Genomic DNA, 16854 nt, shown 5'->3' with positions numbered 1-16854 from the left:
CATTCAATTTAGCTGCTGCGGCTTATATTCAGGTGCGGCTTATAGTGCGAAAAGTACATATTACCATCAGCCTACTACAGTATATTGCTAAAAATAGAATTAAAAAGTCAAATACAACATTATTAATAAAATATACAAATACAATATACAAAATTTACAGACACACTAAAACTACACTACATTAAAAACTAGAACCTTCCTTAGTTACTCTGGGTGGGCCAGGTACTGTAGGATACAGTGTGGCTCCCTCTCTCTCTACATTGTCTGCTGGCTTTTAACCCGCTGCTGCTTACTCGGCTGTCTGAAAACAACCAGGCCTTTGTTCATCAGACCTGGGGTGAAATAGGATTTGCGAATAATTCTCATCGTCTCTTCTAGATTTTTTTTAATCAATTCATATTAATTGCGTATATATAAAATAAATTCTATATATATACTATAATATATATATATATATATATATATATATATATATATATATATATATATATATATATATATATATATATAAAATAAAATAAAAAAGGTACACATATATACATGCATGCATACATACATATGTACATACGTACATATATACATGTATAGACCTCATGTGTGTCATATTTCTGGCTGCTTGTGTCTGTCAGGAATCTCCTGCAGCTATAGGAAAATGAACTATTAATAGATCGCCCCTAGCTTCATCTGTGGTGCGTGCACTCTGGGTCTCTGTTCTGATATCAATTTCTCTTTGAGTTTTGAAGTGGCACTTTAAAAAAACTAAAACCATTAAAAAAAAAGAACTGTTTAAAAATAAATAAATAAATAAAAGGGGGAAATTGCTTGACAAAACTAGCTTAGCATTGCAGATCAGGTCACCCAACGTCACCATGAAATTGCAACATCCATTTAGGGTTTAGCAATGTGGCTCTTAGAATTAGGCTAGTTAACAAAACATTATAATCCTTGGGTAAGACATCATTTTTACATCATTTTTAACGTGCAGTTCAACGGCCAGAATTGCTGGTCGTGTGAGAGGTCTGTAGGGGGGGTGCTACACAGGACAATAGGGAGGTGTAGTGGTTACGTCATTGCCGTTTTTCGTGTTCCACCCTCTGTCCAACGCAATGTATTTCCCCATTGCCCATTTCTAAATCGTCTCGTTTAAAACAAGTAAAGCATGAACATTTGCACGGTGTGTACCTTTCTGTGCTTATTCATCCACAATCTATAGCTCAACATGAAAATATTCGCAATTAATCATAAAAAAAAATCGCCAAATTTTATTTCAACCAAAAATGCTTAAACAATGATGTTAGTGATAGAAGGGAACTCGTTTTGTGCAAAAATGGAAAGCTTTCCAATTTCCATGCGGCAGAATTGTTACAATAGCCGATAATCCATTTTCCCAATGATAAATCCCTATACGGGTGGAACAACCAGTGACGTCAGACTACACCTCCCTATACAATGAACACCAGAAAGTTAAAGACTATTTGAAAGTAAATTTAGTGTCCTTTTTGGTCATTGACAACATTTGGAGTATTTCACAAAGAAGGATTAGCAAATTTGAACTATATCGCAATGGTTTGGATTTTAATCTGTGGGTATTGGTTTAGGAATGTGATTACATTTTACATGATAATTGTTAATTAGGAACAAAATATCTGAAATTATTCAATGATATTTTTGGAAAGTTATCTGGTCAACTGTGTTGTTGTAACCCCCACCAATCTGGTACTTTAAATAGGTTCAAACAAATGCCATCGTCAAATATTATTTGATCCAGGTGTGGCTGTGAATAGGGCCCTCCATTAACCCATTCAGTGCCAACCACGAGTATAGTCGGGTTAACTCGCCATCGCTTGAGTGCCAATCACGAGTATAGTCGGGTTTTAATCGTTATTTCTTTTATTAGCGATATCCATTCATTTTTCATCCATCCATCCAGCCTGACGTTATCATTGGGAATGGGTCTCAGCTCGCAAAGGGCAAATACCGCCGCCTATCGTCTCCCGGATGGTATTGCACATCATTGGATTGGATAGGCTGGGACTGTGCATCAGAAAAATAAGTCCGGTCCAGGTTTTACTTCTCATGCAGCTGGATACTATTGCATTGACTGGGGGGACTGGGAGCATCGTGGATTATGTGTTTTGGACTATAACGTTGGATCAATGGACGCAATCGATATTTGGAATGGCGATCAGGAATTGGATTAATCTTTTTGCATGACATCAGAAGTGAGGTAAGGCCTTTATGTTACGAATCTTGGGGTAATCGGATGTTCCTTTCTCCGCCATCGGCGCGCGCGTGTGTGTGAGGTTCGCGCTGACCAAAGTACGGAGAAGCGATTTTCAGACCCCGCTTCTCTTTGTGCATGAGGACACATATACTATCGATAATCTAGCGTTTATTTGAAAACTATTCATAAATCAGCCTGAAAAATGACGACGTGTTTTGTGTATTCCACTAAAGGGCTATTATCGTGTCTTTCTCTGGAATTACTAGAAATCTCCAAAACTATACTCGTATTCAAAACGGTATAAAACGGAAATGTATCGATGAAAAAACAATCCGTTTCGTACATGTTGACTGCAAGCAAGTCATTGATAAGCGACGGGTGTATTAGACCCATAGCCATCATTTAAGATATAGTTTAAGCGTTCGCAAATATCCCCGTCCTCCCATTGATTAAAGCGGTGGCAATCTAGACCTACATTTCCCGGAAGGGGGCGTGGCACTCAATAATGTGTTAACACTGATCTGTACATGTTTGTATGTATTCACCCCTGCAGGAAGTGCAAACTCACCACCACGGGGCCCTGGCAGGAAGTCCCGCCCATCTCACTGAGTGACGTGACCATCCTGCCCTGCTCCGCCCAGAGGAGCGTGGAGGTAGTGCCGCTCTGGGCCATCAGCAACAAGGGAGACGTGCTCTGTCGCCTGGGAGTCACCATCCTGACGCCAGCCGTGAGTACGGGCCTGGGGGGGGGGTTCTCTCTGCCACGGCTCAGTCGGGGGGACGGGAAGCACCGTTGGACATTAGAAACAAAGAATTTAAAAAAGATTATGTTTGTGTAGTAAATTGCACAAAATGGACAAAGCGAGTTCTGGCAGGACAAATATATACAATGCAGATACAGTACAGTGTAGACATGGTGATGTATAGCTTAGCTTGTGGTGCCACCTTGTGGTGGTGAGGTGCAATGATTGATACTGAGGTATGAGATTGTGCAGATCTCCTTGCCAATCAATATAAAGTGTGTTAGTGTCTAAAGTGGGTAAAGTGGGTGCTACACAGTGTGTTGTTTATTTAAAGTGAGCGTGTGTGTGTGGATGTGTGTGCTGTGGGTGTATTTGATGGTTTGTTAATTGTTATTGTTCATTGAGCATCCTTAACTGTATTTCTTGCCGTTGCCATTTATTCTGTAGTAATATAAATGGTTCGACTTAATGACGTGAGTGATTCCTGACAAGAGTTTTTGTCTTTGATCTGGAGAACAAAAGCAAGGTCTGGTAATTGCTCGTCATTTTCTGAAAACAAATGACTGGCACAGTCTGTGAGTCAGAGCCTTTTTATTACCGGAGCCAATTACGTGGCCAGTAGGAGAGGAGCATACACTCCCCCACAGCAACGCACTCGTCTTAAAGTAAATCACCCGCTGTTCCGATTTTACTTGTGTACTAATGAAATACGAACAAACTGTCGCTCGCGCTCATCCCAGTCCTGCGTTTGCCGTGACTCATCAGAGATGTTTGTTGTCCGCTTGCTGCTGTACTGTGCAAACCCAGCGACCCATCATCCATCTTCACCTCCTCCTCCTCCTCCTCCTCCTCCTCGCTGCTCCATCTTCCTCCCACCTCTGTCTCTCTTCTGCTCACAAATACACGCCCATCATGTTAAGGTTGTAAAAATGGAATACGTGGCTATGCTTCGATACTAGGTACTAGGTATTTTAGTCGGAGGATCGTGAAGAGCCGGGTATTAAGATGGGTGAATTGCGTATATATTTAATTGTTACTGACTGACGTAGTCCCTTCAGTTACGTTTGTGTACATACCGGTATATCACTTTTGAACCAAAGTAAACCACGGCCAAAATGTTGATAGAAGATTCCATGATACGTGGTGACCAGGATGTGAGACAATGTGACCAGGATGTGAGACGATGTGACCAGGATGTGAGACGATGTGACAGGATGTGACAGGATGTGACAGGATGTGACAGGATGTGACAGGATGTGACCAGGATGTGACCAGGATGTGACCAGGATGTGACCAGGATGTGAGAGGATGTGACCAGGATGTGACCAGGATGTGAGAGGATGTGACCAGGATGTGACCAGGATGTGACCAGGATGTGACCAGGATGTGAGAGGATGTGACCAGGATGTGACCAGGATGTGACCAGGATGTGACCAGGATGTGACCAGGATGTGACCAGGATGTGAGAGGATGTGACCAGGATGTGAACAGGATGTGACCAGGATGTGACCAGGATGTGACCAGGATGTGACAGCATGTGACCAGCATGTGACCAGGATGTGACCAGGATGTGACCAGGATGTGAACAGGATGTGAACAGGATGTGACCAGGATGTGACCAGGATGTGACCAGGATGTGACCAGGATGTGAGAGGATGTGACCAGGATGTGACAGGATGTGACCAGGATGTGAGAGGATGTGACCAGGATGTTATTTCTTCTCTCAGGGCACATCGTGGCTCCACGTGGGAACGGACCAGCCTTTCAAGTCCATCTCCATCGGGGCCGCTAACCAGGTGTGGGCCATCGCCAAGGACGGCTCTGCCTTCTACAGGGGTTCTGTGTCGTCTCAGAGCCCAGCGGGTCAGTAGGAGAACCCTGGAGAACCTTCAGATATTCTGACGGGGAGCGCAGTAGATATTTATGTACTTCTAATTATGTGAACTAGTCAACCATAGCCAACAGTAAATATCACTTCTTTAAGTTTCATTATAAACAAGGAAATGTAAGATTACTGATAAGAGGCGGCTGGGTGGCGCAGCGGTCTAAGCGCTCGTCACCAACGCAAGAGACACCGGCATCGAATCCGGCTGTCGGCGTTGCCTCCGGCTTGGGCCGGCCGTCATACTGACTCAATTGGCAGAGTCAGCGGGAGGGAAGTCGATGGGTGGTAATCTGGTCGTTGTAAACAGCGACTCCTACAGGTCGGTCAGGGCGCCTGCACAGCAAGGACAGGAGATGTCGAGGGTAGTGTGAGTCTCCCACACACGTTACACCTCGCCAATGAGAGTCCGCGCTGGCAGGTGAAAAGAAGTGGCTGGCTGACTCGGCATGTATCGGAGGGGACATGTGAGAGATTCTTCAACCCTCCCTACGACCGACCAGTGGGGGGCACATGCGAGCAATGATCAAGACAGGGGAGGGGGGAATAGGCACGACTAAAATTGGGATGGGAGAAAAACAGAAAAAGAAGGAGAAAAAGTGGATAAAAAAATAATATTACTGATAAGAAAACATGGAAGAAAGACTGTAACTTTTTACACTTTGAGTGGAGATGATGATGATGATGATTTCTGTAATTTTTGGTTCTAATTATTGCTTGTGTGGTGTGTGTCTCCCCCTTCAGGAGACAGCTGGTACCACATCCCCTCTCCGGCCAAACAGAAGCTGAAGCAGGTGTCCGTAGGGAGGACGTCAGTCTACGTTGTAGATGAGAATGGTACAGTGACTTACTGTAAAGGTCAAATAGCCCCAATTCATGAGCTTTCTTTCTTATTAGTTTATTTATTTTGACCATATACACCATTCTTGTATGTATTCACACGGTTGAGTCTCGGAAGGGTTTGTTATATGTAGATAGAAAATCAACTCTTTGTAACTTTTTAACCCATCTTCCCCGTGATGTATTACAGTGATGTATTACACAGTTGTAACCGAACCTTCCATCAAAGAGTTCAGTGTGTTTAATTAATGACCCCCCCCCCCCCCTCCCATACCCGCTCCAGGCACCCCGACAGGTGAACCTCTCATCATCGCGTCTCTATGGCAACGCTGATGCTTGCGTACGATTTGAATGCTCTTCTCTCTTCTTTCTGTGCAGGCAACCTGTGGTACCGGCAGGGCCTGACCCCCAGCTACCCCCAGGGGTCCTCCTGGGAGCACATCTCCACCAACGTGCGCCGGGTGTCCGTGGGCCCGCTGGACCAGGTGGGCTCTCTAGCATCCAGAGTAGCACAGGGGGCGTGGCATTCTTCTCATGGTTGGGGGAAAGTGTAGTTTAAATTGAATAAACAATATGGTGTATTATAACAGAATATCGACAACGTGTTTTTTTTATATAGCTGGTATTTGTCTAATCGAAGCTACAAAATGATGTAAGATGAAAGGAACAAAACAACCATTTAAAAAAAATTAAAAGCTAAAACATCAGCCATCATGAAGGGAAGACGTGTGCGTGTGCATAATGTGTGTGTGTGTCCCGAGAGGCGGCAGCACATTTAACATGATTGCAAAACAGACAACATAACAATGAATAAATTATGATATGATGGAAAGCTATGGTCTACTCTATATGAAGAGATAGTGAAACTACAAACGTTATTATTTATGTTTAGGGCAAAAAGCTATTAGCTGCCAGTTAATTTACAAAAGAAGTTTGTATGTAGTTTGTAGAAAATGGGGATAGCAGGAGGAAAGTTGATTTTAAACATCAGTTTGCACGTACCACTCAGAAGCAGATGTGTCCTTCAGTGATGGGAATACAAATTTGGAATGCTCTCCACAATGACCTAAAATGATGTAAAAATATTTATCAATTAAAAAAAATTTATAAGATGAAAATAATTAGACGATATGAAGACTACGAAAATGATTAGACTCTGGAGTTATCTTTTGCTTATCTTTTGCTTTTCTACATGTTTGATTGTTCATTTGTTGCTAGTTTCTGTTCTGGTTGTTTTGTTTTGGATTTGTTTAAATTTGCATTTTAGTGCAATGGTTGTATGCGCCGACCATCAAATTTACTTTATTTAATTGGATAGGGGGCAGGTATTAATAAGAATTTATTCTTCTTCCTGCTCCTTTTCGCTTATGGGTGTATTTGATTATAATAACTAAATTAATTATAGGAATTTGTAATGTACTGTAATACACTACCATGTGCGGGGAAAAAAAGAAAATGAAATGATGATAATGAAGATATGATCATAACAAAGTAATGGTAAAATAAGTGAACCTCTCCTCTCCTCTCCGCTGCAGGTGTGGATCATAGCAGACAAGGTGCAGGGCAGCCACGGCCTGAGCTGTGGGACGGTGTGCCATCGCCTGGGGGTCCTGCCTGTGGAGCCCAAAGGACAGTCCTGGGACTATGGCATAGGGGTAAGACCATAACCAAGTATCTGTGGGGTATTAAAAAGTCTTAAAAAGTATTTGAATTGAATTCGTAATTCTCAATTTAAGACTTTAACGGGTATTAAAAAGTATTCAATTTAATTTGCACAGGTTTTTTAAATGTTGGGGGGGGGGGGGGGGGCAGCCCGATTAAATAATATTAAATATATGAAATGTTTTTATATTCAAGTCGTTGTTTTTTTTGCTAGGTTGGTGCTTGTATGGAACACGCAATCATTTATTTTTTGATCCACTTTTTCTCCTTATTTTCTATTTTTCTCCCATCCCAATTTCGTGTATCCAATTCTCCCCTCCCCTGTCTTGAACGTTGCTCGACTATGCCCCCCACTGGTCGGTTGTAGAGAGGATAGAAGCCTTGCATCACGTGTCCCCTCCGGCACACGAGGAGGCAGCCTGTCACATCTTTTCGCCTGCCAGCGCGGACTCTCATTGGCGAGGAGTAACGTGTGGGAGGCTCACACTACCCCCGCCACTTCCTGTCTCTGCTGTGCAGGCGTCTCCCAACCGACCTGTAGGGGTCGCTGTCCACAACGTCCAATCCCCACCCATCGACTTTCCACCCGCTGACTCTGCCAAATGAGCCAGTATGACGGCCGGCCCAAGCCGAAGGCAATGCTGAGACTGGGATTCGATACCGGAGTCTCTTGCATTGGTGACGAGCGCAATCTCCGCTACGCCACCCAGCCGCCGTCGGAACACGCAATCATTTAAATTAAAAGTGACGCAAGTCCAGCCACCAGTTCAGTGTCGCTATTTTCTTTACTAGTGTGGAATTGGTGTAAAATTTTGCTCTAAGTGGTATTAAAAAGTCTTAAATGTAACTTGTTGAAACCTGCAGATACCCTATACGACTATATATATATATAACTATAAGTTATTGTACAATAGGAATGAGACCGTGTATTGGATCGGTGACGAGCTCTCTCATTGTTTACAACTTGAACTCAGCTCTAGCCACTAACAAAGCACATGGTAATAGTAGTGAACATAGATATATATAGAACACTAGATAGCTTGCCCGCGCTGCCGGCCAATGGAGAGCGACGTCACTGAACCGCCGCCATCTTGCTCCAGTTAGCCTTGAGTGAGAGTGAGTGAGCTGCACAGACAAAAATACTCATAACTCGCTGAAATATTGACGGATTTACAAACGGTTTGGTTTATTACAAGCATTATTAACGTGGCTATGATTCAAGTGGTTTGTAAAAAAAAAACATCTTTAACAAAAAACATTTTTATAAGTATGCAGTATCATAACTACATATTTGATGTTTATAGCAAACCAACCCGTTTGTAAATCCGTCAATATTTCAGCGAGTTATGAGTATTTTTGTCTGTGCAGCTCACTCACTTTCACTCAAGGCTAACTGGATCAAGATGGCGGCGGTTCAGTGACGCTGGTGACTTTGCCTTAAGGCGAGACACTGCAGGTGAATAGTCAAATATACTTTTTTTGTTGATTTTGAGATTTTGTTATATTTTGCTTCCTAAACATGTCTTCTATGAAACTAGTGACAATAAAACGTCAATAACACACATTTAGTTGTTTATTTTACATCATTTTGCCTTATTGCATCCATAAATGTGCACATATTTAATGGGGAAGTGCCTCATTTGCATATATAAACATAAATTTCAGAAAACTTGCAATATATTTTGGGAAAGTTTCATAGTGATATCTATTCAAATATTTTTTGCCTATTAGGGGGTACTACACTGTACTACACTGTTTGTAGCCTGTGTGTAGTTCTGTTCAGTTCAATAACATCATTATTATTATTATTCAGTTATCAGGCATGTGTTTAGGTTGTCTATTACTAATGGTTTGATTAGGTATTGTGTTTGTAAATATCTGTTTAAAAAAAAAAAGTATGGCATTTTACAATACAGAACTTTGAAGGCGTTTTCCCAAAAATGAGTTTTAAGAGTTTTTCCTCATACTCTGAGCCAGAAATCTCCACTGCAGTAGCACTCACATACACCAAACCTTCCAGTTCTATTCATATCTATGTTCTGAAGGTATTTACAGAAGGGTTTGTTGATATCGCATTCATACCCTGATTTATATCACATGTTATTCCTAAAAACATGGCGAAATATGGAATTTAACCATAAAAATTGACTGAATGGAGTATTTTCTGATTTATGGAGTGATAAAAAGAGATATCCAAAATCCCCTCTGTAATAACCTTTGGCTCTAATATGTCAACAAAATGAAACTATAATTTTGAAAATGGCTTTATCCAATGTTCAGATTTCTGTCCTGGAATTATATGCAAATTAGTGCATATTTAAGTAGATCATGCCTCATTTGCATATTTAAACATACAATTTCAGAAAACTTGTAATACAAAAAAGTCTTGTCTTAATATAAGTAATCAACTGGGGAAGTTTCATTGTGATATCTATTAGTTAATTTTTTTACCCTATTCACCTGCAGTGTCTCCCCTTAAGCTATAGTGTTCTATAGATATCTATGGTAGTGAACATTCACAGTGTAAGGACCTTCAAGCGCTAATCCACAAGATCCTCATTTCTGTTTGTTTTGGCGACACCTACTGGTGACAAATTTGATTTGATTTTATTACGGATCCCCATTAGCTGGTGCCATAGCAACCAGCTAGTCTTCCTGGGGTCCACACAAAACAAACATACAAAAACAATTATTATTGCAAAACAAAATTATTAAAAGTCAGTACTCAACACACATAATGAAACTAACAATTAAGATGGCTAAAATGACATGCAGGCAAAAAAAAATATATATATATATACTTTACAGTGTTAACACTTTGATTGCCTAAGGCTAAATTCATGATATACCATAGGTTGCCAGCTCTATTTTTCTATGGATAAGTTCCCCTTCTTTGCAGGGCTATAACTTTTTAAATTCTATTGCTAAATTGCCATTATTAGGGCCCATTCAATGTCCTATATGTATTGTTCAGGGTGTATGAACGTTAAACTTTTTCATTCACATATTCATACTAAAATATGATCTAAAGTATAAGTATGTTTTCATCTCTTTCTGCAGCTTTCTCCAGAACGTGATTTATAGCCCCAAATGCATTATATTGATGATCAAATACAGTTTGATAGCAATCGGCGCGATATAAAAAAATCCAACTGGACGGACTTCTGGAAGTTACTACACATCATCTGATGTTGACCGGATGGGCGAGGGGGCGTTTATAATTCCGTGGGCAGCGTTATACCATTCATCTAATGTGGGTCAAATGTTCATCAGATCAGTTAGTATAGAAGACATTGAAAAATAACGCTGAATCTTACCGTATCTTCCTCGCGCCGTTGGGCGATGAGTGTGGAGTATACATTTTCCTATTATGGGATGTTGGAATACCCGGTCCATTTCCAGGTTGTATAATGGTATATACGTCCAAATCATGTTGTTTATCGAGTTATTGGCAACGGATCGCTATGTATTGTGACGAGCTAGAGTGCCGGGACATATACCGAGTGCCCGGAAGTAATATGGTTGAACAGCACATCGTCCAAGTAACTTCCTGTTTGGCGATTGCGCCGATCGGCCACCAGATGGCGCTCTTGAACCGCTAGAGGGTTCAGTGGGGCTTTTTGGTGGGTCTCAGGCCAGCGGATGGGAAATATGAATCAGATCACAGATTTTTGAAATATTGATATCAAAGACGAGTTACGGCGTCTTCGGCAACTTGAGCATGGCGGGGAAGGACGCCTAAACTCGTCTTCCGGCAGTTAAAGTGTTAAATACAATTAAAAAAAAGTGAATCTACTGTAAATGCAGCAGAGGTTTTGAGGCAGGTTATTCCAAAGAGTTAATGCTCTGAAAATAAAAGATCTCCTTAAAGCGTTGGTTTTTGGACCTGGCAAATCAAACTGCCCACTACTGGAACCTCTAGTGTAATGATCATGCACAGTATTACTATAAACAATCTGTTTATGTATAAAAACAGGAGTTTTACTGCTCATGACCAACTTGAACAGCACAAGTGTATTAAAAGACAATCTATTTTCGGGGCGCCCCAGTGGCGAACCGCATGTCGTTATTTGCCGAATGTCTTCCCCCCACTCTGTCTCCCGTTCCTCCTCTGTCTCTCTCTACTGGACTGCCCAGTAGAAATAAAGCGATAAAACGCCAAAAAATGTATCTAAAAAAAAAATACAATCTATTTTCAACATTAAGCCAAGAGAGGCAGGCATGCATACGGCTCACATTAGACCTTAGTGAGCAGCCCAGTACCAACCGTGCTGCCCTGTTCTGGACCACCTGGAGCTTCCTGAGGTCACCACTGGCAGCAGATGACCACATCGCAGAGCAATAGTCAAGATGACATAAAACTAAACATTGCACTATCAGACATAAAAGGGCAACAAAACAAGCACATTTCCTGGAAATACCAATTGCTCTTCCCATTTTCAAAACAATATAATTAATATGCTGCAGACCAAGACAGAGTGCAATCCAGCATCACTCCAAGGAGTTTAGTGCTTTCAACTTGTTGCAAGCGATCATTGCTGTTGCATTTTGCACTGTATTGACTTGCTTTCCATCTTGAAACGTCACGTTAATTCTTCTATTCGTTCCAAACAAACCGCTGTTGCTGCTGTTGATGTAAAACGCATCACTTCCTGTGTGCCTGATGATTCTCCCATAACAGCAAATGAAAAAAACATTCATGAACTGATTATAGGTAGAAGCACTATTGTGTTACATGTATATGAAAATGTTTGAGATATTATGTTAAAGGAAAAACTCCAACATGTTGGGAAATTAGCTTATTTGCCATCTACCCTGGAGTTAGACAAGAAGATACATACCTTTTTTCTTCTCTGTGCATGCAGTAGGAGTAGGAAGACACGCACCGTTAGCCTAGCTTAGCGTCAGTCACTGGAAGTAGGTTCCTCCATTAGCCTAGTTCCCAACGTCTTCCTACTCCTACTGCATGCACAGCGAAGAAAAAGGTATGTATCTTCTTGTCTAACTCCAGGGTAGATGGCAAATAAGCTAATTTCCCAAAATGTTGGAGTTTTCCCTTTAAATCGAAGGGTGTCTGTATCTGAGATATCATACAAACGACTAGATTTGTTCTTGCCACATAGTGAGATGGTATCTTGAATCCTGGGCTAAATATATCCATTTGGTCATTCTCTCTAAACCCCCCCCACCCCTTCCTCTCACAGGGCGGCTGGGACCACATCACCATCAGAGGAAACTCCATGGAGCCGCCCCGGGTTCGCATGCCCTCCTTAACGGACCCCTCCATGCTGGCCCTGCGGGGCCCTCGGGGCCCTGTCCCTGTCCGGGACCTGGCGGAGGTCAATGGGAACGCTGTGGGATACTAAATACACACACACACACACACACACACACACACACACACACACACACACACACACACACACACACATACGCACATGCACACCACTGTACCTTGTTTTCAAATAATCAGAGTATAAATATTTACACAAATACAAACATACATACATACATACATACATACATACATACATACATACATACATACATACATACATACATACATACATACATACATACATACACACAGAGTCCTAGCGTGGGCGGGGAAATACATTTGTTCCCTCAAGTCACTTCCATTTAGAAACTCTTCCATTTCTACGGTCAACACTGAAGAAGATTGACAGCTGATTCAACACCACGGTCTTAAAGACAAAACGTTGACCTCACGCGCCGCCCTCTGGACTAACAGCAGAGCATTGTGAGGTCATGTGAGGTCATACTCGTCATCATTATCCCCGTTAGTCAGATGTCCGTCCGTCCCCCCACGTCAGCGAACATCAACTTGTTGATATTTAACTCGGCGGTCTTAATGCATTTGCTTTTATTTATTTATCAAGATAAGACGTTTCTGTCTGATCGTGTCGTTGCTGTGTCCTGCGTGTGTGAGTTTAGCTGTAGAGCTGTGTTTATTTAAGCTGACGGTGGTGGGGTTGATTATATACCTGTGATACTCAAAGATGTGTTTTTGAGGTTTTTAGCGAGAGGTAAAGGGTTTTAATTGCGTTGTTGGGACTACTATATGGTTGGTTGCTCAGTCACTGAACTGTACTTTAAGTACAAAAACAGTGGTTCTGGGGACACGATCTCATCAAACGGGTCCAATTATGAATCGATGACATGAAAGGGTTTGAGAACGACTAAAATACATAAATATTCTTTTTTCTTTTTTTAACTGTACTTTAAGTACAAAAACACTAATATTTTCTTCACTATAAGTTAGTACAGTGAGATCATGTATGATAATAATGATGACTATTCTGCTCTCTCTATTGTGGAATTCTGGGTGAAATCATGAAATCACAAATATCCTCACAGATCTTATCAAATGGGTCCAATTATGAATCGATGTGGGGGTCGTCGTTGGCATGAAAGGCTTTGAGAACCACTGTACTAAAAGACATAAATATGACATGAAAGTGAGAATGTTTTTTTTTTTTTTACCTGCTGGCATCGGGTTTAGAAACCTTCACTCTGAACAGTGAGCTAGAAGATAACTGACATGACCTAATGTGTGACGACAGGAGTAGTTTGCTGGTTATATAAAGATAGTGTTTGTTTGATGACCCCCCCCCCCCCCCCCCCCCAGCTGCCCGTGTTCCCAGCTGACGCGTGTTTTCTGTAACGTTGATGTTACTGTGCTGATGTACTGTACGTGTTATTCCCAATGGATAATGTGCAATGTTGAGCTTCACCACTATACACTGGGACTGGATGGCTATTTTGGCAAGTTGTGAATTCCTTGTAGCGTTTCAAGTCTTTTGTTTAAAAAGTGCTAAAAGTGGACCTGCTTCTCTCTCAGGAAAATGTGACCCCCCCCCCCCCCCCCCCTAAAATATATATATTATATATCTATATATATTTCGCATGTTTTTGACTTCCTTTTGACTGTAGAAGAATGACTGAAATGGCAGCGGGCGCACACACACCGACAGGGTTGGTTGAAGATATATTTTTGTTATGAATCTGTATGATATTAGTGTTATATGAATATAAGTTGGAGGTCATAAAGGTGGTATCTCGTGGTGGTGTTTTGTTTTAGATATTTTATGAAGAACGAGGAAGTCAACCATTTGATTACAAAATATTCATAATAAACCACTTTGACAAAAGACTGACGAGCTTCATCGCTTGGGGCATTAGTTATTAATGTTATAGCTGCTGGGAGATGAAAGGGCATTGACCAAAAAAAAAGAAATAATGGATCGTTCGTGATTGTCTGCTTCATCGAGGTGTGTACAGAGGTCCGTATCGTCTGTGAATAACTCATATAAAAAGTTGGTACTGTAATGTGCAACACTACAATTGGCTATTGACATTGTTTTGTATATTTTCCTCAGTCGTGTTGTGCATGGTCAAATACGGTCGTTGTCAATAAATAAATGTTGTTTATTGATAAGAACTCCTCAAATTGTTTCTCATTCATTCTGATGATGCACGTCTACCTTTTTTCTTTTTTTTTGTCTCAAAGCAAACCCATAAAGACACAAAAACAAATATATTTCCACCATCAACTTGAGGCCTGTTACTGGTGTCAGAATGGGGAGACGTACGTCTCGGTGTCATGCTGGTGATATCATACTACTGTAGATAAAAATCATTGGCAAACTGTCCCCAAGGTCCCAAAACCAGCTTTTCCACCTGCATGTAATTACCTTAAGGACATTTGAATAGTAACTAGGACTGCTTATTCTACCATCCTGCATGTGGCGGTTATGACCAGAGGCTATGGACACATAAGATCACAACTGCGGGGGGGGGGGGAGAAAGAAAAGCAAGCTTTCAGATCATGTTTAAATTAAAAAGACAAGAAAGAAATGGAAAAGAAAACAGCAATAATAATCAGTCTTTTCTGTCAACAACCGATGAAATTCACTGCTTCACCGAAGGTATCTTCGCGGTCCAGGGGGGGAATTCGACTGTCCTCATCTGCAGTCTTTGTATCCAGTCACTCAGACTTTTATGTTGGCGGTCGTAGGCCACGTTCAATGTTTTTTTCATTCAGGAAAATTATTGTGTGCTACTACGGCAAGTCAAGGAAGTTCCCATTCGTTCCTTGTTTTGTTTAGTTTCTGTCCGCTAACCACATGTTCAATGAGCTAATATTGAGGCCACAGTTGACAAAAGTCAATCCACCAAACTTACAAAGAGTCATGTTTTGAGCACTGGTGGTGGTTAGTCTGGCGGTGGTGGTTAGTCTGGCGGTGGCGGCGACTCACTTTCAACCAGAGCCCTGTTGTCTTCACTGTGGCTCTGATAAAAAAAAACGCTGTGCTTCTAGGAATCGGGTGTCATTTTACAAGTGGCTCCAAAAGGCCCTTCCTGGATACTACCGCTGCCTGCATCTCTACCTATACCCGCCTCACTTACAAGCCTGGGGAGACCCACCCCAGTTAGGCTAAGATGTCCCAGGATATCTCCCGGTTTAACCGAGGCCACCCCCCCCCTCAGCCGCTGGGTGTTAGCTGAGCTGACCGAAGCTGTGGATCTGGGTGAGGTACTGGGTCAGCCCCTCCTCGCCCGCCTCCTCCAGGTGCTGCTGGTAGCACTGGAGCAGCTTGGAGGCGCTGGCCTCCGACGGAGCCCCACCGCCGTCGGGCAGACAGGAGGCCCCGGTCATGCCCAGGATGATGGTGGTCAGGGCCTTGATGTAGTTCTTAGCCAGGGTCAGTGTCTCGATCTTGGACAGCTTCTTGTCCATCTTGACGTGGGGGATGGCCTCGCGCAGATTCTGGAAGGCGTTGTTGAGCTTGTGCATGCGCTGGCGCTCCCGCTCGTTGCTCTCCAGGCGCCGCACGCTGCCGCCTCCTTCCTTGCCGGGTCCGCCGCCGCTGTGCTGGCGCCGCCGCCGGTGAGAGGAGGCCAGGGTCGCTCTCCCTCCGCCGCCTCCACCCCCTCGTCGCTTCCGCTGCCGGGCCCCGCTCCTCAGGGAGCCCCTCCAAGAGTTGCCGGTCGGCACCGAGGCCTCGGAGGAGTCCTCCTCCTGCTCGCTGGAGCCGGGCTCCTCGGGCTCCGTCTCCTCTGGTTCCGGGTCGGACCAGGTCGTCTCCCTGGACGACGGTTTGACAGCCTTCCCTTTGGACTTCATCCTTCTGCCGCCTCCTCCTCCTCCTCCTCCTCGCCGTCCCTCTCACACAGAGCGGTCCCTCTCACGGGTGCAACAGACCTGGAGGACGAGAGAGGTGGAACAGGGTAAGCAACGATAAAATAGAATAGAATAGAGCTCCTATAGATTGTGATGTATTGGGTTTAAGTTTGAGCCTCTTGGTTGCCGTAGTCGAGCGATGTCACACTAGCAGGAAGTCGAGACACACGGAGGGTAACCTGGAGCCCGATACAGGAAGCGGACGTGTGAACGAATAGCCAATAAAGGTGAAGGTAACTTTGAACCTCGGTTGTCAAGCGCTCGTCAATATAACATATAGATGACCATCTTGTGGACC

General features: G+C 42.8%; 2 protein-coding genes across 2 annotated transcripts in view; one reads left to right on the top strand and one right to left on the bottom strand.

Moving 5' to 3' along the window:
* tecpr1a (tectonin beta-propeller repeat containing 1a) overlaps positions 1–13992 on the top strand; it is a 114591-nt gene extending 100599 nt beyond the window's left edge. The window contains exons 42-47 of the mRNA XM_084322326.1: positions 2778–2952; positions 4695–4830; positions 5594–5686; positions 6068–6174; positions 7225–7344; positions 12556–13992. Coding sequence (XP_084178452.1) covers positions 2778–2952; positions 4695–4830; positions 5594–5686; positions 6068–6174; positions 7225–7344; positions 12556–12717 — 793 coding nt within the window. The 3' untranslated portion in view covers positions 12718–13992. The remainder of the gene's footprint in view (positions 1–2777; positions 2953–4694; positions 4831–5593; positions 5687–6067; positions 6175–7224; positions 7345–12555) is intronic.
* A 1880-nt stretch (positions 13993–15872) lies between these two features.
* On the bottom strand, positions 15873–16499 carry bhlha15 (basic helix-loop-helix family, member a15; the record flags this gene model as incomplete). Its single annotated transcript, XM_084323985.1, has 1 exon — positions 15873–16499. One exon carries the CDS (start codon positions 16497–16499, stop codon positions 15873–15875), a length of 627 nt encoding a protein of 208 aa, XP_084180111.1.
* Positions 16500–16854: the final 355 nt, after the last annotated feature.

This window comes from Notolepis coatsorum (genome assembly GCF_963971535.1).
Source record: "Notolepis coatsorum genome assembly, chromosome: 10".
Lineage (NCBI taxonomy): Eukaryota > Metazoa > Chordata > Actinopteri > Aulopiformes > Paralepididae > Notolepis > Notolepis coatsorum.
Note: the sequence above shows the minus strand (reverse complement) of the source record. Positions and strands in the feature narration are given on the sequence as shown.